Source organism: Somniosus microcephalus, chromosome 4, assembly GCF_052327205.1.
Source record: "Somniosus microcephalus isolate GS21.2 chromosome 4, FLI_Smic_1.0, whole genome shotgun sequence".
NCBI classification, from domain to species: Eukaryota; Metazoa; Chordata; class Chondrichthyes; order Squaliformes; family Somniosidae; genus Somniosus; species Somniosus microcephalus.
Window position 1 is genome coordinate 263,640,564 of NC_140990.1, and position 27,292 is coordinate 263,667,855.

General features: G+C 47.4%; 1 protein-coding gene across 3 annotated transcripts in view; it reads left to right on the plus strand.

The window, feature by feature from the left end:
- The window catches only part of gpd2 (glycerol-3-phosphate dehydrogenase 2 (mitochondrial)), a 188,449-nt gene that overhangs the window by 149,571 nt on the left and 11,586 nt on the right, over positions 1–27,292 (plus strand). For all 3 annotated transcript variants that reach the window (XM_085986321.1, XM_085986319.1, XM_085986320.1), the window contains 3 exons: positions 23,193–23,327; positions 24,055–24,233; positions 26,281–26,412. In XM_085986321.1, the coding sequence (XP_085842447.1) occupies positions 23,193–23,327; positions 24,055–24,233; positions 26,281–26,412 (446 nt within the window). The remainder of the gene's footprint in view (positions 1–23,192; positions 23,328–24,054; positions 24,234–26,280; positions 26,413–27,292) is intronic.

Genomic DNA, 27,292 nt, shown 5'->3' on the forward strand with positions numbered 1-27,292 from the left:
CATAAGAGATTAGCGTGCAAAATTAAGGCACATGGGATTGGGGGCAAGGTATTGACTTGGATAGAGAACTGGTTGGCGGACAGAAAGCAGAGAGTTGGAATAAGTGGGTCGTTTTCCGAGTGGCAGGCAGTGACTAGTGGGGTACCGCAAGGATCGGTCCTAGGACCCCAGCTGTTCACAATATATATTAATGATCTGGACGAGGGAATTGGATGTAATATCTCCAAATTTGCAGACGACACAAAGCTGGGGGGGAGGGTATGCTGTGAGGAGGATGTCATGAAACTCCAGCACGATTTGGACAGGTTGGGTGATTGGGCAGAAACATGGCAAATGCACTATAATGTGGATAAGTGTGAGGTTATCCACTTTGGTGGCAAAAACAGGAAGGCAGATTATTATTTGAATGGTAATAGATTGGGAGAAGGGGAAGTGCAAAGAGACCTGGGTGTTCTTGTACACCAGTCGCTGAAGGTAAGCATGCAGGTGCAGCAGGCGGTTAAGAAGGCAAATGGTATGTTGGCCTTCGTAGCAAGAGGGTTCGAGTACAAGAACAAGGATGTCTTGCTGCAGTTGTACAGGGCCTTGGTGAGACCACACCTTGAGTATTGTGTGCAGTTTTGGTCGCCTTACCTGAGGAAGGACGTTCTTGCCATGGAAGGAATGCAGCGAAGATTCACCAGGCTGATACCTGGGATGGCAGGAATGACGTATGAGGAGAGATTGTGTCGATTGGGCTTATACTCACTGGAGTTTAGAAGATTGAGAGGGGATCTCATCGAAACCTATAAAATTCTGTCAGGCCTGGACAGACTAGATGCAGGAAGGATGTTTCTGATGGCCGGGGAGTCCAGAACCAGGGGTCATAGTCTAAGGATAAGGGGTAAGCCATTTAGGACTGAAATGAGGAGGAATGTCTTCACCCAGAGAGTGGTGAACCTGTGGAATTCTCTGCCACAGAGGGTGGTGGAGGCCAGTTCATTAAGTATATTCAAGAAAGAGTTGGATATATTTCTTAAGGCTAAAGGGATCAAGGGATATGGGGAGAAGGCAGGGACCGGGTACTGAATTTGGATGATCAGCCATGATCTCATTGAATGGTGGAGCAGGCTCGAAGGGCCGAATGGCCTACTCCTGCTCCTATTATCTATGTCAGTATCTGAGCTGGTGGCTGCGAGTGTGAAATCGAGTGATGGTGTTTCTTCATCAGTGTCTTGTTGCTCTTCCACCACTGCCTGGCCAGATGGCAGTTCTTTGGTACATGAAAGGAGAAAGGCACAAGGGTAAGGCTGTGGTGAGGGGAAGGTGGGGGTGGGGGGGCAGCAAGCTTACACCATCTGCAGCTTGTAAATCAGTAGAGATTGTGGGATGAGGGGGAAGTGGGATGTGAGAAGGTCATCTATGGTTTCAGCCCTGCCGCTAACCATGGCCACTCCAATAATCTCTAGCACTGTCTCCTCATGGAGATAAGGACTTGCAGCTGTGCCTGTCCCCCACCAGTTAACTCCTATCACCTCCGGTTGTGCGCCATTTTATTCTGCAAGAGAGAGGGAAGTGTGTCGGTAAGTGTGGTGCAATCTATTTGGGTGACGTAGCTGTCGTGGTCTAATAGCTGTCAGTGTGTGCAAGCTGTGAGATGTGGGCTTGCAGCAGTGCTAAGTGTGAGGGTGAGGAGAAGCTATGAATTTTAGGTATGAGTCCTGATTGATAGAAATTGTTGGTAGGTGAGCGGGGGTGTGGTGCATTGAGCAGTGTGTGAGGCTAGTAGTGCTGTTGGTGGAATATGGCATTTGAAGATACATTCACTGACCTTGCCCACTCGTGTGAGGTCATTGAACATTTTACGGCACTGCATCCAGGCCCTCAGTGCTTGATTCCTGACATTGACCACCACAGCTATCTGGTCCCACTCCCTTCTAAAAGTTTGTCTGGAGGCCTGCTGGCCATCTCCTCCACTAAGGCCTCCAGTGCAGCGTCGGAAAATCTTGGATCCCACTCTCTCCCATGTTGTGCCATTATTACGACTTGTTAGAGTGAGTTCCACAATGACTTCCACCACCTGCTCCAGCCACAATACACCTCCCATTTAAGAGGTGCAGGCTGGGTTTAAGTGCTAGCCTGTCACAATGTTGGGCCCCCTGCTGTTGTGTACAGCCACTGAACAGCGCGCTTAGCGGTGGCTGCACGCTGCAATCATGTTAATTAGCAGGCAGCACAATGTTGGCGCAATGTCTGCATCGGAAGCAGTGGGTGTGGGTTAGTCCCGCATCGCAATCCCCGTGCCTGTTTTCGGGGGCTATCGAATTTCGCCCCCTCTAATCCTTCATCTAAGTCATTGATATATATATATGGGGTAAACAGAGGCTCCAGTACAGATCTCTGGGGAACACCACTTATCACATTCCCCCACCTCCCCATCAGCGACCGAACCCTTTATCCCTAATCTCTGTCTCCTATCTCCCAACCAATTACTGACTCATGTCACAAAGTTATCTCTAACTCCATGCGTTCTCATTTTTGCTAATAATCTCTTGTGCAGGCCAGGCTATCAATTTGGCCAGCTGCCGGGCGAGAAACGGAACAAAATAATGATAGTGTGGTCCTGCTGTTAAAATCGGCAGGGCCGCCACGCCCCCGGTCTTGCCGGGTTCTTCAGCCATTTTCGGCCTCACCCATATCCTCCCCATTTACCCATAAATATTGGGGGTCTCTGTCTTTGATAGATTCCAATAATGTTGCCACAACTGATGTTAAACCAACAAGTTTATAGTTACCTGGTTTCTCACTCCCTCCCTTCTTAAATAATCGAGCAACATTTGCAATTTTCCAACCCAAAGGCACAATTCCTGAATCTAGAAAGCTTTGCAAAATTATGACTATTGCATCTGCAATTTCCTCATCTATTTGTTTCCACCCAGAGTATTAAAAGAATCCGGTCCTGGAGATTTGTCTATCTTAAGTCCCATTTATTTAAATTGGCTCCAAGTTTCTTTCTTGGCCAACTGCAACTCATGGCTTATGAAATAGTATAAGAGGTAAAGGCATGTCTAGCAGTGCAATTTATAACTAACATACAGGGGACTCATACTTTTACCAGGGAATGGTACTGAGCAAAAGAAACATGTATTACTATGAAAATTCCAATTATACCTACCCACTATCTCAAGACATGAGTTCAAATGCAACCCAAAGGTTGTACCAAAGGTTGCTTTTTACTAGAAGACTATCCGAAGGCCTGCATGTAATACAAGTTGTGACCCATCAGTTTAGTCAACAGCAGAGAAATATCGAATGCAAAAAGATATGTACATGTAAAGGCTATTCCAACCATGAAGCTTTCCCTTTTATTTTGGTCTTTGTAAAGGATACACAATTGGCACCAAATCTGTAGTCCTCTAATCTTTTTTTAATTAGAAATGACTTTTTATCTTTTTAAATGCCTCAGCAGAGTCAGCATTTGTTGTTCTAGCTGGCAGTTTGTTAATAATTCCAGGTATGAAGTAGCGACCCTGCAAATTATGTTTAGCTTGACAGTTTTTGGTTTGTATAATTTTGTCCCCGAGATCAAGCGTGCCTACATAACAACTTCAGAAGTAATTCACTGTGAAGAGCTTTTGAGATGCTTTAATGTGATAAGGCACTATATAAAAGCATATTGTGTGTTATACCACCCAATCCAATTTATTGACTTTGCACTAAATTAGTGTAATCTGCAGAGGTGAGTCATGATATAAATATGTTAGCAGCAATGTTTTCCTTTAAATTTAAAAACAAGTAATCACAACAACTGGAAGCAGCGATTCACAACAACTGAAAACAATGAAGGGTTAGTAAAGGTTCACAAATGATTTTTGTGTATCTTTCACTTGCACCTATGCAAATCATTTCCTTAGTCGATGTTAATAACACACGTAGACCTTGTTACCGCAAATGTGTCAATGTTGCCTAATATATCATTCCATGTGGAATTAATCCTCTTATCACATTATCTCACAACAAAACCCTACTTACATCTGTCACACTGTATATCTTTTTGTTTAAAAAAAGACTGATCATTTCATGTCTCATTAAATTTACCGTAATCTGATGTGTCACATTATCCTGAAAACAAACCTGTTGGGGGTATACATGGACGTTGCTGAATTATTCTAGCCAAAAAATGTGACCCGGTGAATCATTAATGAACTGAATATAAATGCCCATGTCTAATTTCTAATTGACATCACTTTAACCATGATTTTTTTTCAGCAGCATTCTAACTGCTGTCAGCATAGAATCAGTTTCCATTTTCTGTTGCTGCTTAAAGTAGAGTACGAACAGATTTTTGATCAAGTCCCCCCCTTTTCCAAATAATAACAAACAAAACTATTAATGTCCAATAGCTTTCTAGCATTAGCCTTCTAACTGACAATATGATGTCTCCCATTCTTTCAAAATTGCTGTAATTACCTGTTTTAAAAAAAAAAAATAACAATACTGTATCTCCATTCTCTCCAGCTATCGCCCCACTTCTCTTTCCTCTAAGGCTCTGGCATCCTTTGTCATTGCCAGAAAATGCCCTCCTTGCTAAGCTCTCAAAATCCATGTTATACCAGCTCCATCACCCAAATCTTGTCCAACACTAATTCCTGTCCACCTGTTATCCCAATTTTGCCTATCTCTGTTGGCTCCCCTCACTCAGTATTGATTTCCTAGTCTTCAAATCATTCCATGCCCTTCACTCCTTCGTACCTGTGAAACCTCCCACCCCACACTCTGCTCCTCTGTACACTGCCTCTTCCCTCCACTCTACCATCAGAGGCAGGGCCTTCAGGCATCTCTTTCCATCGCCCCCCAACCCCCAACCTCCCCCCAGCCCAAACTCTGGAGCTCCCTCCTTAAATGCTCGACTTTACTACATCTCTTCCTCCTATTCAAAAGCCTTCTTTACACCTACCTCTTTGGAAACAGTACTACTCCATCCTATTTGTGCTCACATCTCAATCCCAACTATGAAGCAGCTTTGGGTGTTGTCTTTTATTAAGGTAGTGTGGCCTAGAAATTCAGTGGGCTGCACCACCCGTTAGCGCCTTAGGGCGCTAAGTAGGTCGGAAGCCACTGGCCATGCTTCCTGCTAAATTTAGCGGGACGCTAATGGTGGCGCTAGCCGTTAGCGCTGCGCCGCTACCGATGACGTCATCGGTGTGTGCAGCGCCCCGCTGATGCCCCGATCATGATACTTAGATGCGCCCCCTGATTTAATGCCGGTCGCTATGTGCGACCGGTTCAGGGGGGCCTACGTGCGGCGGCAGAGGCACTAATTAAAGGAGAGGTGCGGGGCGGCCATTTTTGTTGCTGGCCGCCTGCCAGCACCTCTCCGCGCTACCGTCCCCGGCCTCCTGAGCCTCCCCCCCCCCCCCCCCCAGCAGAGTGCCGGCTGCGTTCCAAGAGCCCGGCACTTCTCTTCAGTGCCGGGCTCTTTTGCCGGCACTCGCGGTCCTCGGGGGCCCAGCTGGGCCCCAGATCGCGCTGCACAAGGCCCCTCCCCTTTAAGAAGGGGAGGAAGGCCTGCAGTACCGCAGCGCGACGTGCCGCAGCGCCACACGCTGCGGCACGTTGCGCAGCGATATTCAGTTGCAGCGCCCCAAGAGGGATGCGGGGCGCCTCCAGTAGCGCTGCGCTTCCCTTTGGGGCGCGCCAACTGAATTTCCGGTGGGCGGCCGCGACTGCTTCCAGGGCGCTACTTTTAGCGCCCTGGCGAGGCTGGCGCCCCAAACGGGGCTATAGTCAATTTCTAGGCCTATGTAAGTTGTTGAGCGACAACTCTCTTTTACATTCTGGTTTTATCCAGTTATACAAGCTTTTGGAGTAGGTTTTGATGCTTAACCCAATATTTCCCAGTTAAAAGAAGCCATATAAGGTCATTGGAGGCGCTGTATTTGGAAGCTTTACTTTTATTTATGGGTTAATAGAATAATTGTCCCTGGAGCACAAGAGGATGCCAGAGTTCTGTTGGTTGTTGTTTGTGTTCCAAGATGTTCATTCATTTCGGTGGAAAAAAGTGTAACTGATTTAACTAATCATTGTGGGTATGAAACAAATCGGTTTAAGAATCAAAATTGTTTTGATGAAATTTTAAATTTTTCCAAAAATGTTCAAAATTTTAATATAACTTTCTGGAAACATGAACTAATTTTAGATAGTTACTTTGCATAACTGAATATAAATGTTGGCTGCTCAAGATGGCTTTTTAAATTTGATTTAGAATGCAGAAGCAGTTTAGTAACCTAGCCAGCTACGTTAGGATGTGTGATAATTTTTTCAGCTGATAACAGTTTTGCATAATCATTTATGCTTTCTATTTCCCATTAAGAATTTTGTTACAGAAATATTGCAAGCTAATTTATTTTGTGTTTGTTTTGGTCGATGCTTTTGAATCTGCATTTTCATTTCAGACTCTCTCATTGAACTGGCTTTGCAGCACAAACATGTCTTGAAGACCAGCACTTTCCTGAAATTCTATTACTGCCTATTCTATTAAAATCCAGGGCATCAGTTAATTTACTCAAACATTTTAAATATTTAAATTTTGATGACATGATAAAATATGCTGTGGAATTTTTCATTTTTTGTATTCAAGGATATTCACAGCAGTTTTAATACTTTACATAATGCTTTATTTTTCTTTTGACATCTTGCTGTATTTTTATTCTTGGTCAGTTTATTTTTCTTTTGTCTATTTTCTGTTTATTTCTGTTTCTCTGGATTTCCTCTTTTTTTTCTTTCAGAATATATCTGGAAATTAGGTTACTCTCGCTGAAGATCAAGAGAATAGGTTTAGAATGCAAAGATTCAACAGCTGTAAATATCTAGTTCATTTCAAATACTGTCACTTTTTAAGCCATCTTTGAAATCCAGCCTATCCCCCTATTCAGTGCTGTGGGCAGGAGGAAATACTTCATCTACAGAGACTATAGAGAAATGAATAAAATCTCTTTTATGATGGTTAATACCATGAAAAACTCCTTTTTATCGGGTTTACTTTCAAAGGAAATGTTTGCATGAACAATTGGAAAATATAATATTGTTGATTTTTTAGCAATTATAGGTACTAATCCAAAGTATAAGACATGTGATTTTGGAACTAATTTGCCACCTTTCCTCAGATAAACCATAATGCATGGTGATGGCTGATGTGGCAAATGAAAGTACTACCCTGGTACAGTAAGGGGTGCTCTTCTACAGTTGGGCGTTCTGGTGTATTGTTGTTGAGAGTAGATTAAACTTTATCTTCTATTTGGCCTGTGACGTACCTAACGTGGGAGTTCTTTATTCTGACACTGGACCTCAAAATTCTACACGGTGAGTTGCACTAGCAAAACAACCCCACAACTAATGGATCAGATCAAAGCTCTACAGTTCTGCCTCATCCAGCCGTGAATGGTGGTGGACAATTAAACAACTAACTGGAGGAGAAGGCTCCATGAACATCTCCATCCTCAATGGTGGCTGAACCTACCACATGAGTGCAAAAGACAAGGCTGAAGCATTTGCAATCATCTACAGCCAGAAGTGCCGAGTGGATGAAAACATTTCGACCTCCTCCTGAGGTCGCCACCATCAAAGAAGCCAGTCTTCAGCCAATTTGACTCCATGTGATGTCAAGAAATGGCTGAGTCCACTGGATACAGCAAAGGCTATGGGCCCTGACAACATCTCAGCTGTAGTGCTGAAGATTTGTGCTCCAGAACTAGCCACGCCTCTCGCCAAGCTGTTCCAGTACAACACTGGCATCTACCTGACAAAATGGAAAATTGCCCAAGTATGTCCTGCCCACAAAAAACAGGACAAATCAAATCCAGCCAATTACCGCTCCATCAGTCTACTCTCAATCATCAGCAAAGTGATAGAAGGTGTCGTCGACACTGCTTTCAAGTGGCACTTACCAATAACCTGCTCACTGATGCCTAGTTTGGGTTCCACCAGGACCACTCGGCTCCAGACTTCATTACAGCCTTGGTCCAAACATGTACAAAGGGGCTGAATTCCAGAGGTGAGGTGAGAGTGACTGCCCTTGACATCAAGACAGCATTTGACCGAGTGTGGCATCAAGGGGCCCTAGTAAAATTGAAGTCAATGGGAATCGGGGAGAAAAATCTCCACTGGCTGGAGTCATACCTAGCACAAAGGAAGATGGTTGTGGTTGTTGGAGGCCAATCATCTCCGCCCACAGGACATCACTGCATGAGTTCCTCAGGGCAGTGTCCTAGGCCCAACCATCTTCAGCTGCTTCGTCAGTGACTTTCCCTCCCGTCATAAGGTCAGAAGTGGGGATGTTTGCTGATGATTGCGTAGTGTTCAGTTACATTCGCAACTCCTCGGATAAAGAAGCAGCAAGACCTGGACAATATTCAGGCTTGGGCTGATGTGTGGCATGAATGATCCTTGACACTCAAGTGCCAGGCAATGACCATCTCCAACAAGAGAAAGTCTTAACCACCTCCCCTTGACATTCAGTGGCATTACCATTGTCGAATCCCCCCAACGTCAACATTCTGGGGGTCACCATTGACCAGAAACTTAACTGAACCAGCCACATAAATACTGTGGCTACAAGAGTAGGTCAGAGTCTGGGTATTTTGCAGCGAGTGACTCACCTTCTGACTCCCCAAAGCCTTTCCACCATCTACAAGGCACAAGTCAGGAGTGTGATGGAATACTCTGCACTTGCCTGGAGGAGTGCAGCTCCAACAACACTGAAGAAGCTCTATACCATCCAGGACAAAGCAGCCTGCTTGATCGGCACCCCGCCCACCACCTTAAACATTCACTCCCTCCACCACCAGCGTACCATGGCTGCAGTGTGAACCATCTACAAGATGCACTGTAGCAACTCGCCAAGGCTTATTCAACAGAACCTCCAAAGCCCGTGACCTCTGCCACCTAGAAAGACAAGGGCAGCAGGCGCATGGGAACACCACCACCTCCAAGTCACACACCATCCTGACTTGGAAGTATATTGCCGTTCCTTCATCGGCGCTGGGTCAAAATCCTGGGAACTCGCTCCCTAAAAGCACTTTGGGAGTAACTTCACCACACAGACTGCAGCAGTTCAAGTAGGCGGCTCACCACCACCTTCTCAAGGGCAATTAGAGATGGGCAATAAATGCTGGCCTTGTCAGCGACGCCCACATCCCATGAATAAATGGAAAAAATTGTGCCAATGCAGTTGGAGTTGTGCTCGCTGATGCTCTACAGAGCTGAATCTGCCAGAATTTCCTGGGTAAGCTCATTTGCATATCCATTGGAGGATCTCCAGCATACAGTCCCCTGTAAAAAGGGAGTCATGTGATGGGAATGCTTGAAAATTAGCGTGCCGCCTTTAAAAAGCCAAGTCTAGCTGAAAATTGTAGCAGCAGACTGGGGCACTAGGTAAGTAGGAAGGTGTTTGGAACATGAGTTCAGTCGGGTAGAATTACTGGATTGCTCATGTGTGATATTATCCAACTTTTCCATGTGTGTCTACCACTTGGGGATTTGGTACAGGCCACAGAAGAAGCAACAAGCTCATTTAAGGAACAGAAGACCTTGCAATTTTAGTGAGATTGGCCTCAAAACCCCCCTTGAGGAGGTTGAAAAGAGAATTGGACTGCTCAGTCTGTATTGGGGGAAACCTCAAAGGAATGTTTCTCTGGCCATTTGGAGGGAGGTTGCACTGTGTGCCAACCCCTCACCCCAGAACTACAGATCAGTGCAACAAGAAGTTCAATGACCTAACTAGGGTCGTCAAGGTAACACGGTAACCATCTCCTTTTTCTTCCTTGGGCACCCTGGGCATCAGTACACTCTTCAACCTCTAAGTTTAAGAGCTGTACAACTAATCCTTCACACTGCGCTCTGGTTAACAGGGACACTAACCAGCGATTTTACAATGTGTAACCATCTCCCCTAGTAGCGCTTGCATGAAGAATCTTAAAATCCCTTCCTCCACTTTTACAGGCTATTACCACCCAATATCCAGTGCCACCTAGGAGACAATCCTCAACTATTAGTCTTCACCTAATTCACTCAGTTTGTTGCAGGAGAAACCTTTGCACAATGTTCACAAGAGGCAGAGGACTGGAGGGAGTATCCCCAACATTAATGAGCTTACCCCTATAAGGAGCAGGCCCTGAAACTCCCGGGGAGGCCCTATGCTCTTGTCATGGGAGGTGGTGAGGTTGGGGCACAATGACCGTGCCAGGTTACTGACTGCACAGTTGTCATGGCATCCCTGTGAAGCAGTACACAGCCACAAGCATCCACATCCTGCTCTGTCTCCTTCACCCCAAGGCAGTAATCCCATTCTTCGATGTTTAGGGAAGGAATTACAGAGTTTGGGGCCTAGATAGCTGCAGGCACAGCCACCAATGGTGGGCGAAGAAAGTGGGGGATGTACAAGAGCTAGAGTTGGAGAAATGCAGAGTTCTTGGAGGTTTGTAGGGCTGGAGCAGGTTACAGAGATGGGGAGGGGTGAGGCCATGGAGGGATTTGAACGCCAGGATGAGAATTGTAAAATAGAGATGTTCCTGGACCGGGAACCAGTGTAGGTCAGCAAGCCCAGATGCGATGGGTGAATGGGACTTGGTGCAGGTTAGCATATGGGCAGCAGAGTTTTGGATGAGCTGAGGTTTATGGGCAGGAGAGCATTGGAATAGTCAATTCTGGAGGTAACAAAAATATGGATGAAGTTTATGGCAGAAAATAATTTGAGGCAGGGGCAGAGATGGACGATGTCACGAAGGTGGAAGTAGGCGGTCTTTGATGGAGAGCAAATAGGATCGGAAGCTCGTCCAGAGTCAAATCGGACACAGAGGTTGTGAACAAACTGGTTCAGCCTGAAATCGAAACGGAATTTGTGACGGGGGCCAAAGACAATGGCCTAGAAATTCACTGGCCTTAGCGCTGCTTTTGAGGCGCTAGAGGGCCTAGCGCCGAAGTTATGGCCAGTTTAGAAATTGACAGGGGCCCTAAATCGGCGTTAGGCCGGTAGCGCTGCGCCGGCACCGATGACGTCATCGGTGTGCGCAGCGTCCCGGTTGCCATGGTAACCCGCCCGAACTCGGAAATTGAGTTGCGGCCGCCTCGCCCGTGGCAGCCGCAAGCAACGTTCTGGCAGAGGTGCCTTACAGAACTTTGCGCCGGCGCATTAAAGGCCCCGGGGCGGCCGGCCGCTTTCCCGCCGGCCGCCTGGCCGCAGCTCCCTCCCCGGACTTCCCGCCCCCCCCCGCCCCGGAACAGAAGCAAGCCCGGCACTTGTCCGAGGTGCCGGGCTCATTTTTAAAAAGATTATCGCGGGCCGCGGCCGGGTGCAGGCAGCTCCTCCTTAACGGAAGGAGGAGGCCTGCACTTCCCGAGCCTGCCGCACCGCAGCGGGCGCCGCAGCGCCGGAATAGCGCCGCAATGCGGCGCGTGGCGCCAGTTTTGAGGCGCTGAGACCCCTCAGTAGCGCCGGCAGCCGTTTGGGCGCGGCGCTACTGAATTTTTGGCGCGCGCAGGGGGACTTAGCGCTGGCACTAACTTCCGGCGCTAAAGCCCTCGCTGCGCCAAAACCGAATTTCTAGGCCAATGGCTTTGGCTTTGGTTTTGCCAATGTTTAAGTCAAATTACCAGGTTCATTAAATTCAGTTTCACAACTTTTGAGCTCTCGACCTCTGGGCTGGTAATCAAGTACCATAATCATTAAACCTTCATGAGTACCAGTATCCATGTCTGTACTGCACCCTGGCTGAGATCCACTGTGGCTTCCTAAAATTACCTCATACCATAAAGGTTGACTATGGTCATCACCTTCACAGCCACAGCGAGAGCAGTGTGGACTGATGAGCATGGCTGCAGGTTCCCGAGCAGTAGATAGCAGTGCTGCCTTATTGCCTCTTTGGTGACACACACCTTTACTACTGCGCACCAGCATATAGGAGAAGAAAAGAGGAATAAGGTGCATAAAAGAGAGAATGTGTTGGATAGTACTAGAGAAGATAGTACTAGAGGCGGTAGTAGTACCATATTAGATGCGAGCAGACTAAGAAAGACTACAAAAAATTCAAAAATGGGTTTAGAATACATGTATGTAAACGCACAAAGTGTGGTGAATAAGGTTGGTGAGCTACAAGCAAAATTAGCCGTGTGGTAATATGATGTGGCAATAACGGAAACGTGGCTTAAACGGTGAGGACTGGGCACTTAATATTCAAGGGTACAAGGTGTTCAGAAAAGATAGGGAAGGAAAAAAGGGAGGGGGTGGCAATGCTGATTAAGGAAGACATTGTAGTGTTGGAAAGGGAGATTGTTCTTGAGGGGACATGGACAGAATCATTTGGTTAGAGTTGAGGAGCAAAAAGGGTATGATCACGCTATTGGGGGTATTCTATAGGCCTCCAAATAGTGAGAGGGAGGTAGAGGAGCAAATCTGCAGGGAAATTGCAGAGATATGCAAGAGCTATAGAGTGGTGATATTGGGGGACTTTAATTACCCAAATATCGATTGAGATAATGCTAGGGTAAACGGAAAGGAGGGGGAGGAATTTCTGAAATGTATTCAAGAGAATTTCCTTGACCAATATGAAGGAGGCATTGCTGGGGAATGAGGTGGGCCAGGTCGACCAAGTGTCTGTGGGAGAACACTTGGGTATGAGTGATCATCGTATCATAAGATTTAGATTAGCAATGGAGAGGAGCAAGGAACAATCTAGAGTGGAACTTCTAAACTGGAATAGGGCTAACTTCAATGGGATGCGAAAGGATCTAGCCAGGGTAAAATGGAACCAAAGACTGACAGGAAAAACTGTAACGGAACAATGGGTGATCTTTAAGGAGGAGATGTTCCAAATACAGGCTAGGTACATTCCAACAAGAGGGAAGGGTAAGGGAACCAAAGCATGATGAGGAAGATAGAGAAGATGATGAAACAAAAAAAGAGGGTGTATAATGCATATCAAGTGAATTCTTCAAGGGAGAACCAGACCAAATACAATAAGTTGAGAGGGGATGTGAAGATGAAAGCAAGATTGGCAAAGAGAGAATATGAGAGTAGAATGGTGGTTAACATAAAAGGGAACCTAAAAATCTTCCACCAGCATGTAAACAGCAAGTGGATAGTAAGAGGCGGGGTGGGGCCTATTAGAGACAAAGAAGATGATATATGTTTAGAGGCGCAGGGCAAGGCTAGAATACTCAATGAGTACTTTGTATTGGTGTTTACTAAGGAGATGGATGCTGACAAAATATCGGTAGAAGTGGAAAAGGTAGAAACAATGGAAGGGGTGAAAATTGATAGACAGGATGTACTAGAAAGGCTGGGTATGCTTAGAGTGGACAAGTCACCTGGTTCAGATGGGATGCATCCCAGGTTGCTAAGGGAATTGGGGGAGGAGATAGCGGAAGGGCTTGCCATAATTTTCCAATCTTCTCTTGGATGCGGGGGAGGTGCCTGAGGATTGGAAAGTGGCAAATGTGACACCATTGTTCAAGAAAGGGTGCCAGGACAATCCTAGTAACTACAGGCTGGTCAGTTTAACATCAGTGATGGGTAAAGTTTTAGAAATAATTTAATTAACGGGCATTTGAAGAGGTTTAAGCTAATTAAGGAGAGCCAACACGGGTTTGTAAAAGGCAGATCGTGTTTGACGAATCTAATTGAATTTTTTGATGAAGTAACAGGGAGGATTGATGAAGGGAATGCAATGGATGTTGTCTACATGGATTTTCGGAAGGCGTTTGACAAAGTACCACATATAAAGCTGGTTAACAAAATTGAGGCTCATGGAATAGGTGGGTCAATGGCAGCTTGGATAAGGAATTGACTTAAGGACAGAAAACAGCGAGTTGTGGAAAATGGCTGTTTTTCAGACTGGAGGATGGTAGACAGTGGTGTTCCCCAAGGGTCAGTGCTGAGGCCACTGCCTTTTTTGATATATATGACCTGGATATTGGAATACAGAGTAGAATTTCTAAATTTGCCGATGACACTAAACTTGGGGGTGAGGCAAACAGTGATGATGATATCAATCGACTGCAACAGGACATAGAAAGGCTAGCAGAATGGGCAGAGAAGTGGCAGATGGAATTTAATACAGAGAAGTGTGAGGTGATGCATTTTGGCAGAAGGAACAGGGAGAGGTAATATACACTTAATGGCACAGTTTTAAAAAGTGTGCAGGGACAGAGGGACCTGGGAGTTAATGTGCATAGGTCACTGAAGGTGGCAGGACATATTGAGAGAGTGGTTATATGGGATCTTGGGCTTCATAAATAGAGGTATTGAGTACAAAAGTAGAGAAGTTATGCTGAACCTTTATAAAGCACTGGTTAGGCCACAACTGGAGTATTGCGTCCAGTTCTGGTCACCACACTTTAAGAAGGATGTGAAGGCACTTGAGAGGGTGCAGAGGAGATTTACCAGAATGGTTCTGGGGATGGGGGATCTTAGCTACAAGGACAGGTTGGAGAAGCTGGATTTGTTTTCATTAGAGCAAAGGAGGTTGAGGGGTGATTAATAGAGGTGTACAAGATTATGACGGGTTTGGATAGGCTAGACGGGGAAAGGCTGTTCTCACTAGTTGCTGATACATGGACTAGTGGATACAGATTTTTTACGCAGCGAGTGGTGATGACCTGGAATTTGCTGCTGGTGGAAGCGGAGACACTCAATGTTTTCAAGGGGAGACTGGATAGGCACTTGAGGGAAATAAACTTGCAGGGCTACGGGGATAGAGCGGGGGAATGGGACTGACTGGATTGCTCTACAGAGAGCCGGCATGGACTCGATGGGCCGAATGGCCTCCTTCTGTGACGTTATGGCTCTTGACATTTCCTCACCAAGGTCCTCATAGGACTGCGTTGCCTGTGAATTTGTTTGGGGGGGATGTGGGGGGGTAATACCTAGTGGGGTCCATCCTCAAATGCTACCTCATTCTCCTTACTCCATCCTCTCCTGCTCCTTCTCCTCCTCCTCCACATCTTCCTCCTTCTTGATAATGGCATACAAAGGTATGTCCATGGAGAAAGCCATAGATTCTACCAGGGAACGGGCTAGGTAAAAGTCATTAATAACGACAACAGAAAACGCTGGAAAAACTCAGCAGGCCAGGCAACATCCGTGGAGAGAGAAACAGGGTTAACGTTTCAGGTCAAAACCCTTCTTCAGAACTGAGGAAAAAAAGGCAGGAAATGAAATGGATTAAAAGGCTAGTTTGGGGGCTGGGAAATGGGGGAGGGGATGAAAGAACAAAAGGGAAGGTCTGGGAGGTGAAGAGACATTGGCCTAGAAATTGGGTATAGCCTCGCTTAAGGCGTTTGAACTGGCGAAGCGCTAAGTTTATAGCCAGACGAAAGTTATCGCTGCCTGGCGAGATATTGGGTTGCATCGCCCCCAAAGGGGATTGAGGCGCTAATTCAGCCGTTGCACGGTGCTCTTAAGGCGCAAAAGTTCAGGCGCTACTCAATATCGACGCGGACGGGCGCAGCGCAGGTGATCTCAATTACGGGAAACCACGAGACCTCCAGGCGCCAGCTGGCTCTTAAAGGGGTGGGTCAGTCAGCCTGAGCTTCAACACCCAACGCCCTGTAGGCCTCAGATTCGGCGCTCGCCCTTGTCTGGCGGTACAAACTTGTTCAGCATGGAGAAGGTTAGACAGAGAGCAGAGCGCTTCAGCACTGAGGCTCTGGACCACTTGGTGGCTGCAGTTGAACGCCGTCGCGAGGTCCTGTATCCGGATAATGGCAAGAGGCCGAATCAGAAGGCTTACCGACAATCTTGGAGGGAGGTTGCTGTGAGGGTCAACTCCAGCAGCATGGCGACCAGGACCCCTGTTCAGTGCAGGAAGAAATTCAACGACCTCACACGGATCATTAGGGTGAGTGATGGTTTAGCAATCTTCTGATTCCCTCCATCTGCAGCTGACTTCGGGCACCCTGCTGCAATGATGCCCCAATGGCCATCTGTCACCATGCACCCATGGCCCTTTCTGGGCACACACATGGACAGATGTCTCAAGGCCTCATGTAAGGGCTCTTTCACCATGGGGGGCATACGATGATCTCTCAAGGCCTCATGTAAGGGCTCTTGCACCATGGGGGGCATGCGATGAACTCTCAAGGCCTCATGTAAGGGCTCTTGCACCATGGGGGGCATGCGATGATCTCTCAAGGCATCATGTTACAGAACTTCCCCTTCTTTCCCCTGCAGTCCAAGCTGGCGATGATCCGGAAGGAGCAGCGTCGAACCGGTGGCGGACCTCCACAAGTGGTCACTCTGACGGATCTGGAGGAGAGAGTGCACCAGATACTTGGAGGACGTCTGTCTGGTCCTGTGACCACTGCATCTGCCGACCCCATTACCGACAGCGAGGGTAAGACTCTCACCTTTTCCACATGTTGCCTTCCACTTGGTCCCCCCGCCAGTTTGCATCCTCAGTGTGCAGCCATGTCAGAGCCTTGCCGCAATCTGGCATGCCTTTCAGCAAACCTGTCCTTTTGCTAAAGCCACTCTTCCACCTCCCACTTTCAGATGAAGCAGCACCAACTCGGGCTCAACGCGCTGAAGCTGCCAGTGCCAGTGCCACCGGAGGCGAGGACCAGGAGGAATCCGGACCAGCCATTGCAGAATCCGGGGAGCTGACACATCTACAGACTGGGGATAGTAATCCCCTGGAGGGGAGGGGGGGGTGGTGCCTCTGAGGATGAACCAGTTGCCGGACCAAGCGGCATGCAGCAACGCACGGGGGATAGGCAAGTTCGGCCACCGTCTCCCCGGAGGGCAAGGCAGGTCATGATGACTGCTGCACAGAGTGCAGATGAGGTGCGTCGCCTGGCTGAGATGAGCAAACAGGCCCGGGTCAGACACACGGAGCTGATGGCTGCAGTCGAGAAGATGCCTGAGTCAATAGATTCATTGGCTAAGAGTATGTTGGACTTCGGGGCAACAATGGAGAAGACTCTCCAGGGCTTTGGGGCAACAATGGACAGGACTCTCCAGGTGTTCGGGGCAACAATGGACAGGTCTATCCAGGGCTTCGGGGCAACAATGGACAGGACTATCCAGGGCTTCGGCCCAACAATGGAAAGGACTGTCCACGGCTTTGAGTCGGCTATGGAAAGGACTGTTCAGGGCTTCGGACAATCCCTGGAAAGGTCTGTGCAGGGCTGGTCCGAGGCAGTGGAGCGGTCGGCACCTGGCTTGTCCGAAGCAATGGGAAGAACTGTCCAGGCCTTCTCCGAAGCACTGGCACCTGGCACACAGGTCCTCACTGTTGCCACGCAATCACTTGCTGGGCTCCTCCACAGCCAGATTGACGCAACGCGATCTCTCACTGTAGCCACCCTCTCTGCATCAGTTAGGATCACCCCGGGCCCTTCCAGTCCCATACAAGGCCAGCAATCAGTGGAGCATGCGATTGTGGCGGATGAGCTGACCCGCTCCCCTCAGATAGACAGTGTGTCGTCCGACCATGGTGCAGGTGTCCTCTCTCGGCAGGAGACCACTGCACATGCCAGTGCTGGGACGCCTGCATTGCAGCTGCCACCACCTGCAGGCCACACTGCTTCCAGCCATGGTCACATCAAGCATCCTGCGTCCGCACCCTCCAAGCCCAGAGGTCGGCCAGGCCGTCCCTCGGGCTTCTGCGCTTCGACAGTCAGCAGGCGTCCCCCCAGCCTTGAGGCCGCCACTGGGGTCCAATTACGTAGGAGCAGCAGGGAGGGAAGGGGCCGGGCGCGAAAGAGAAGTCGTTCTCCCTCAAGGGGCCAGTTGTAGAGGGAGGTGCTGAGACGTTTGTCCAAATGCAAGGACACCCTCACGTGTTGTTATATTTGCAGAAGGTTTGTTGAGTTTTGCGGCTTTGCCGAACAGTTCAGTTATTTTGAAAGTTATGGTTTCTGTTGACATTACGTTGTTTAGCTGTAATGGAAGACTTTTGTGCCAATAAACAGAAGTTTCAATGTGGCATGGTGCATGTGACTAGTTTCAGTGATGCTGGCATTCAGAGGCCCTCAAACATCCAAAGTGCGCATGAGTTAAGACTCTCATCATTCCGCCACAGGGGTCTCGGCACGATTCCAGATGAGCCTCTGACGTATGGCCCTTCCACTTTCAGCAGCCCTTCCATCCTCATCCTCCTCCTCCTCCTCCGCCTGCTCTTCCTCCTCCTCCTCCTCCTCCGCCTGCTCTTCCTCCTCCTCCTCCTCCTCCGCCTGCTCTTCCTCCTCCTCCGCCTCCTCTGCCTGCTCTTCCTCCTCCGCCTGCTCCTCCTCCTCCGCCTGCTCTTCCTCCTCCTCCTCCTCCGCCTGCTCTGCTGGTCGTTGAGGGACAGCTGGAAGTGGCTGTGTGCGTCGATTCGCCAAGTTGTGGAGCATGCAGCAGACGACGACGATGTGTCCCACTTGCTGCGGCGAGTACTGCAGGGATCCCCCTGAATCTTCCAGACATTGGAAACGCTTTTTGACAACACCAATAGTCACCATGGCCAGAGAGGATAGCCCTTGTCCCCAGTAAGCCAGCCTCGTCTTTGAGGCAGCCCCTCAAAAAAGTTACAAACTGAGGTCAACCGCAGGATAAAGGCATCGTGGCTGCACCCTGGGAAATGCGCGGTGACTGCCATGATGATTTGCCGGTGGTCACAGACCAGCTGCATGTTGAGGGAGTGCAACCCCTTGCGGTTGCGGAAGTCCTAAGGATGATGGCATGGCGCCCTCAAAGCAACGTGTGTGCTGTCACTCGCCCCCTGCACCATGGGGAAGTCCGCAATAGAAGCGACACCCTGCCCGCCCTCCGCCTGCTTGTGCAGGGTCCGAGGGAAGGTAATGATTTGACGCCTTCGCCTATAAAGGGCTTCTGTAACTTGCCGGATGCAACAGTGGACTGCAACCTGAGCGACAGTTGCAATGTCCCCAATGGCTGACTGAAAGGATCCGTTGGCATAAAAATGGAGGCCATCAGTCAGTTTAGCCATCACGGACAGAGAGGTTCTGCAGCGTTCACGCGGCTGCAGATCCTGACCAAACAGGTGGCACAGATCAGTAACAATGTCCCTCCAGAATCGGAGCCTTCCCAAACACTGCTCCTCCGACATGTCAAGGCTTGTCACCTGCTGCCTAAAGACCCTCGCAGCTTCCCGTCGGATTGGCCGACCTCCATTGCCCCTCCTCCTTCTGGCCAATCCCGGCCCTCCCGCCGTCTCTCTGCCCCTTCACAGTGTTGGGCGATGAGGCCGTCGTCCTCCAAACAAGCTCTCATTCCGATGCCAGTTGGTCAAAAGGCTTTTAGGTGTAGTGCTGCAAGTGGTTCGGACAGGTTTGAAGGACCCAAGTACTGTAAAGCTAAATTCCCAGAACTCCGCTCCACATTAGCTCGCCAACTCTCCCTAGCAACGATCGCAATGAGCAGGCCAAGTGGCAGAAGATTCTGCACTAAAGCTGTCCCCTTTAAATAGCGCCCCCCTACTCCGAGAAGGGCCTGTTAGCCCTCCTTCGAACTGTCACTAATAGCGCTGGGCGCTAAGGCTCCGGGCGCCACCCAATATGTGCTCAGGCGCTCCCAGAAGGCGTTGCACACTGAAATGACGTCATGAGCTGCTTGCGCTCGCGGGCGCGCGCAAACACTTAGCGCAGGCGCTAAATGTATAGTCAATATCTGAGTTGTCGCTATCTTCATAGCGTCCGCCCCAACATAGGGCATCGCCCCAATTCTAGGTCTCTTTAGGCGCTCAGCGCCGGCGCTACCAACCCAATTTCTAGGCCATTAAGAGATATTCAAGACAAGACGAGATAGTAATAGGACAGGTAAAGAGACAAAAGACAGCTCTAGATGAAGTGTGAAATGCGCTGGCAGAATGAGAGACAGCTGCCATGTGGGAGAGAAAAAAAGGAAAAGGCACAAACCAAAGGTGTGGATAAAAAATATATAAAAATATAATGGGGGCCGAAGTTATGATCTGAAATTGTTGAACTCGATATTGAGTCCGGAAGGCTGTAAAGTGCCTAATCGGAAGATGAGGTGCTGTTCCTCGAGCTTACGCTGCAATGCAAGAGGCCGCGGACGGTGAGGTCTGAGTGGGAATGGAGCAGTGAATTGAAATGACAGGCAACCAGAAGCTCGGGATCACCCTTACGTACTGAACGGAGGTGTTCCGCAAAGCGGTCACCCAATCTGCGTTTGGTCTCCCCAGTGTAGAGGAGACCACATCGTGAGCAGCGAATACAGTATATTAGATTGCAAGAAGTACAAGTAAATCGCTGTTTCACCTGGAAGGGGTGTTTGGGGCCCTGGACAGTGGGAAGGGGGGAAGGTATAAGGGCAGGTGTTGCATCTCCTGCGCTTGCATGGGAAGGTGCCGGGCGAAGGGGAAGGGTTGCTGGGGGTGATAGAGGAGTGGACTAGGGTGTCTCGGAGGGAGCGGTCCCTACGGAATGCTGAAAGGGGAGGGGAGGGGAAGATGCATTTGGTGGTGGGGTCACGTTGGAGGTGGCGGAAATGGCGGAGGATGATCCATTGAATGTGGAGGCTGGTGGGGTGAAAGGTGAGGACAAGGGGAACCCTACCGTGGTTCTGGGAGGGAGGGGCAGGGGTAAGGGCAGAAGTGCGGGAGATAGAACGGACACTGTCGAGGGCCGTGTCAACCACAGTAGAGGGGAATCCTCGGTTGAGGAAAAAGGAAGACATGTCGGAAGCACTGGTGTGGAAGGTGGCATCGTCAGAGCAGATGCAGCGGAAGCGGAGAAACTGGGAGAATGGAATAGAGTCCTTACAGGAGGCGGAGTGGGAGGAAGTGCAGTCCAGGTAGCTGTGGGAGTCAGTGGGCTTGTAGTGAATGTTGGACAATAACCTATCCCCAGAGATGGAGACGGAGAAGTCAAGGAAGGGAAGGGAAGAGTCGGAGTTGTACCATGTGAAGGTGAAGGAAGGGTGGAAATTGGAGGCAAAGTGAATGAAATTGTCTAGTTCAGGGCGAGAGCAGGAAACGGCACTGATACAGTCATCAATGTACCAGAAAAAGAGGTGAGGGAGGGGACCCGAGTAGGACTGGAACAAAGAGTGTTCCACATATCCCACGAAAAGGTAGGCATAGCTAGGACCCATGTGGGTACCCATAGCAACACCTTTAATTTGGAGGAAATGAGTGGAGTCAAAGGAGAAGTTGTTCAATGTGAGAACAAGTTCAGCCAGGCGGAGGAGGGTGGTGGTGGATGGGGACTGGTTGGGCCTCTGTTCAAAAAAGAAGCGGAGCGCCCTCAGGCCATCCGGGTGGGGGATGGAGGTGTAGAGGGATTGTACGTCCATGGTGAAAAGGAGGCAGTTGGGGCCAGGAAACTGGAAATTGTTAAAGTGGCAGAGGGCGTCCGAAGAGTCACGGATGTAGGTGGGAAGAGACTGGACAAGGGGAGAAAAGATAGAGTCGAGATAGGAAGAGATAAGTTCCGTGGGGCAAGAACAGGCTGAAACGATGGGTCTACCAGGGCAGTCCTGTTTGTGGATCTTGGGAAGGAGGTAGAAGCGGGCTGTGCAGGGTTGGGGAACTATGAGGTTGGTGGCCGTGGGGGGAAGATCTCCAGAGGAGATGAGGTCAGTGACAGTCTTGGAAATGGTGGTTTGATGTTCGGTAGTGGGGTCATGGTCCAGGTGGAGGTAGGAGGAGGTGTCGGAGAGTTGGCGTTCAGCTTCCGCTAGGTAGAGGTCGGTTCACCAAACAACAACAGCACCACCTTTGTCAGCAGGTTTAATGACAATGTCGGGGTTTGAGCTGAGAGAATGGAGTGCTGCAAGTTCAGAGGGAGGTAGGTTGGAGTGAGTGAGGGGAGCAGAGAAATGGATACGGCCGATGTCACGGCGGCAGTTAGCAATGAAAAGACCTAGAGAGCGTAAGAGGCCAGAGGGAGGGGTCCAGGTAGAATGCGAATTCTGAAAGCGAGAGAAAGGGTCGGCCTCTTGTATTGTTCCACGGAAGCTCAGCGTAAGCTCGAGGAACAGCACCTCATCTTCCGATTAGGCACTTTACAGCCTTCCGGACTCAATATCGAGTTCAACAATCTCAGATCATAACCTCGGCCCCTATTATATTTTTATATTTTTTTTATCCACACCTTTGGTTTGTGCCTTTTCCTTTTTTTCTCTCCCACATGGCAGCTGTCTCTCATTCTGCCAGCGCATTTCACACTTCATCTAGAGCTGTCTTTTGTCTCTTTACTTGTCCTATTACTATCTCGACTTGTCTTGAATGTCTCTTAATATCTCTTCACCTCCCAGACCTTCCTTTTTGTTCTTTCATCCCCTCCCCCATTTCCTAGCCCCCAAACTGGCCTTTTAATCTATTTAATTTCCTGCCTTTTTTTTCTCAGTTCTGAAGAAGGGTTTCGACCTGAAACGTTAACTCTGTTTCTCTCTCCATGGATGTTGCCTGGCCTGCTGAGTTTTTCCAGCGTTTTCTGTTGTTATTTCGGATTTCCAGCATCCGCAGTATTTTGCTATCGTAGGTAAAAGTCATTACCGGCTGCAATAATCAGGAGTCAGATTTTCAGCAATCTTCACTTTCGCCGGTCTCAACTGATTGTGGGAACAGCTGCACTTTGTATTTCTCATTCTAGCTTACCCCAAGTGCATTATGAGCTTAAACCAGGAAATGTGGGACTGCAGAGCCAATGGCAATGGCTGGGGACTCAGCAGGCAGATCGTGGGAAGTGCAAAAAAATATGTGGAAATCTGGGGCGTTTGATTTTGGGACAAGAAACATGCTGCCCAGGAGAAGTAGCTGCCCCGATTTTACACTATAGACACACGAAAAACAACATGGAATATAGAGACCTGGGTGTTGGAAATGATGGAATGTTTCATTCCCCAGCACAAAATTCACAATAGCACAAAATCAATACATCAGTATATTGAATAGAAGCGGCATCCAGTAAATCAGCCATGATCTCATTGAATGGCGGAACAGGCTCGAGGAGCTCAATGACCTCCTCCTGTTCCTATGTTCCTACATAATAGGCTGACCCTGACTTGCATTAGGAATATTTATACCTTTTGAAATCAAACAATTTAGGAACATTTGTTATTCTATCATAAACTGGTGTAGTCTGTCTTCTTCTTTGAATATTCTAGCAGCTCCCTTAATAGACTACCTTGACAGCTGGCAATGTGGAGATTTTAAAGTAACCTTTGGTTATGGATCTGTTCCTATGCATAGTGAGAAGAGGAGATGTGCTCGCAGCCTGGAGTGGCATACGGCCCCTGGTGTCTGATCCCAACTCCAAGGATACCCAGTCGATCTCCCGCAATCATGTTGTGACAGTGACTGACAGCAGACTGGTGACTATTGCAGGTATTATTGTTTGAAGTCAATAAATGTGAACTGTTCGAACCAGTTTGTAAAGTTAACATTGTTGAACTGCACAGTTAAATAATACATAGCATATTGGTCTTTTGAAATTTTTTGTTATTTTTGGTTAGTTTATTTTAGTTTATTATTTTTTATGGACAAAGAACCTTTTTTTTAAGATTGCAATATGTTAACATTTTTAGATAAAGGGAATGCTGCTGATAACCCAGAATAAATGCAGAATTCTTTGTGTGTGGAATTTACGGTTTCCTCGAGTTTTATTTTGGTCTACGAATATAGTAATGTGAAATACTTAATCTCAATACAGTTTATAAAAAAAAAAAGGATAAATAATGTGGACAGGCTGGAGTTGATGGTTGTGTGGAAAACAAAGCAGCTGAAATATGCAGTTAGTGGCTGAGTGGAAATATGGGGAGTGAAAGTGTGAGGTCCATAAAATGAAGGAGGAAGGTCGAGATTTTTGGGAGCATGGGTGGGGAAATTCTTCAGAAAGGTGGAGAAGAAAGGAACAGCGGCTAGTAGTAGAATGAAGATTGGAGAGTGCAGCAGAAAAAGAGTCATGATGGATTTCTAATTATCGCACGAGAAAGGGTTTTAAGATGAGGAGGATGCTGCCTGACAATACCTGATGACTTGCATAGTGAGAAAAGTAGCAATGTTGCTGTCTGTGATAAAATGGAGTTTACACCTGTACAAATGTATTTTGTAGGTGGTAAATGGACCACTTATCGTATAATGGCAGAAGACACAATAAATGCAGCTGTCAAAGCTTGTAACCTGAAGGTAACCGATAAATGCAAGACAGTTGGGCTTCAACTCGAAGGAGCCCATGGCTGGACTCCCACTCTTCACATTAAATTGGTGCAATATTATGGTCTGGGGACTGAGGTAAGCAATGTTTAATGGATCAATAAATGACTTGGTTCTAATCAAAGGAACCACATGGAATGGTGAAGGATGTGAATCTATTTCTTCTTTATTTTTGAGGTGGGCTATTAAGTTTGAAAGTATAGTACTTTTATGTGACAATGAAGAGTGAAGTAAGCTTTTCTTAACTAGCCTAATTTGGAACTCTGCTCTTGAATAATTTGATAAATCACCTGTCTTAGCTGGCTTGGGCATCTCTGGCACTATGTACTTTTAACCAAATTGCCATCATATGCTGTCCCACACAGAAGCTATATTCATGACTATATAGTTTCCTCACATTGTATTACCTGTGCTGTGGTTGATATCCTCAGACTCTTTTTCCATTAACTCAGGAATGCTTCAGGGCTTTGTTCCTTCTTCATATCATTGACCTTCCCCACCTAGCATTCAACCCTTCCCTCTTTTTTGCTGATTCAGCTATACATCTATCAGCTTTCTTCAGGTTACATATCCTCTATACACAGATCTTCCTTCCTCTCTCATTGCACTGGTCAAGTCACTACACCAAAATCTTCTCCATGTCCTTTGAAGGGGCAGTGAAAATCTGGTTTTGTTCAATACTTTGAAGGAGGTTTATTCATGTCTGTTGCAAGTCCAAACAACTTCCACCTATTAACTTCTGATGGCTTCGAGTTTAGCCCTTCATCTGTTGGACATTATTGGCCTCACTATCTCCTCTGACATCAAGTGAGCTCCCTCGAATCTTAAATTACTGAAGCTGCCTCAAAGAAGTTCAGTTTCCTGATGTGTGCAAAACACTTGTCTTCTACCGCAACAATTCTTTACTCTCCGAAAGGCCCAAGTCCATCTAAAATTTGTACACTGCTCCTGTAGCTGAGGAGACTCTTCTTATGCCTGGCTTGCACTCCTGGGACAACAAAGCTTGTTGCTTTACTCCCCTCTTGCAATCCTGGGCATGAAAAAGCTTGTTGTCTAATAGGCAATCCCTCTCACCTGTGTCCTTCAATTTCAATCGCACTCTGCCTGTCTCTCTTTCTGTCTCCATGATGTCCCACACACAATTCTTCTCCCTGCATCCTCATTGTGCTGAAATCAAGACTGATTGCACAGTTTCCTATTCCAACATATCTTTTTCTTGAGATCTAAAAACAGGGAAACTCCCTAGCTCCCTCACTGGTAGATTTTCCTCCAGTTGATGACGTAAAGGAAAAAGTTGGTGGGTGTATAAAACCGGTTTCTGAGGATGTGACAGTATTCTATGTGCAAAAATGTTGTAAATAAAAAAAATACATTTATTGGGTAGAATTTTCCTGGCCCCATACACACGAACTCTGGACATGAGCAGTGTACTCAAAGTCGCTTCTCAACTGTGTTCATGGCTGCCAAGCTTGGGACCTTCTGACTGCAGCTGGAAAGGAGCAGCTAAAAGGTCCCAAGGCCCAAAGATCCGCAAAATGAGTCAAATTAATTTTTAAAACTCATCTTGTGGGCTCCTCTTCAGTCTGCTGTTAGACCCCCCATTAAACCAGAGGGTCTGAAGGGAGTTTCTGGCGCAGACCCCAGCCTTCTGAAGCATCCCAGCATCTACATGAAAGTGAGGTGGGATTGTCGAGAACGCTCCCTGCCTCATTTACGTGACCCGAATGGACCTGTGGGGAAGACCTGGAACACATGGGTGTAGAGACACAGCAAAAGGGGGCAGAGACCTGGCTAAATAAATCTCATGTTTCTTTTTTTCTTGACATTTTTGTTCCTTGGGAATGGGCTTTCCTGGGAAGCAAAGGTCAGGAAAATCAGCCCTACTGTGTTGAAGTATGTTACCAGTGTGCATGTTTGATATTTATCTAGAATCAGAGCTCCATATGAACATCCAATGAGGATGAAGCTCCAGAATTAAAGTGCATTAGGTGGAATGTCTGAGAAGTTTGTGCTCTGAATGGCACTCTCCAGAAGGAACAGGACATTTGATTAGCACAACACAGTTAACACAAAACTAATAGATGTACATTTTAACAGATTTTTAATAATGCTCTCGATCTTTTAGGTTGCTCGTCATCTTGCTTCTACTTATGGGGACAAAGCTTTTCAGGTTGCTAGGTTGGCTAAAGTTACTGGAAGGAGGTGGCCTATAGTTGGTAAACGTTTGGCGGCTGAGTTCCCATATATTGAAGCAGAGGTATGAAATGGCATAATTATTCCACTAATGTTCTCATTAGTTGATGAATAGATTTTGAAATAGTCCTTTACAATGTTACAATAATTAGAAAAAGTTTTTATTTAGTGCATGTGATATTCCAAATGCCCAAAATGTTGTTAGTTTTGGTATAAAAGTGGTTTCAGGCTGTTGTTAGGAGAGAGGATGGCATCATGAAGATAGATTCTAGCCAAGCCATTTGTGCTGGTCTTGGATCTGAGTGCCTACTGAGTAGTGGGAGGGCAGACCTGATGGTGTCAGTTAGATTTTGCTGACCGAGTGATGTCGCCCAAAGACTCTCAGAAACTGTTTCCATCGTTCTCTGTAAACGGTCCCGCAAAGACTGAATGCTGATGGTCAAAGCATCCAGCTGGTGTATTTAGATTTTCAGAAGGCATTCGATAAGGTGCCACACAAGAGGTTATTAAACAAAATTAGGGCTCATGAGATTGGGGGTAATATACTAGCATGGATTGAGGATTGGTTAACGGACAGAAAACAGAGAGTAGGAATAAACGGGTCATTTTCGGGTTGGCAGGCTATAACTAGTGGGGTACCGCAAGGATCAGTGCTTGGGCCTCAGCTATTCACAATCTACATCAATGATTTGGATGAGGGGACTAAATATAATATATTCAAGTTTGCTGATGATAAGCTGGATGGGTAAGTTGTGAGGAGGATGCAAGGAGGCTTCAAGGGGATATATACAGGCTAAGTGAGTGGGCAAGAACATGGCAAATGGAATATAATGTCGAGAAATGTGAAGTTATCCACTTTGGTAGGAAAAATAGAAAAGCAGAGTATTTTTTAAGTGGTGAGAGATTGGGAAATGTTGGTGTTCAGAGGGACCTGGGTGTCCTTG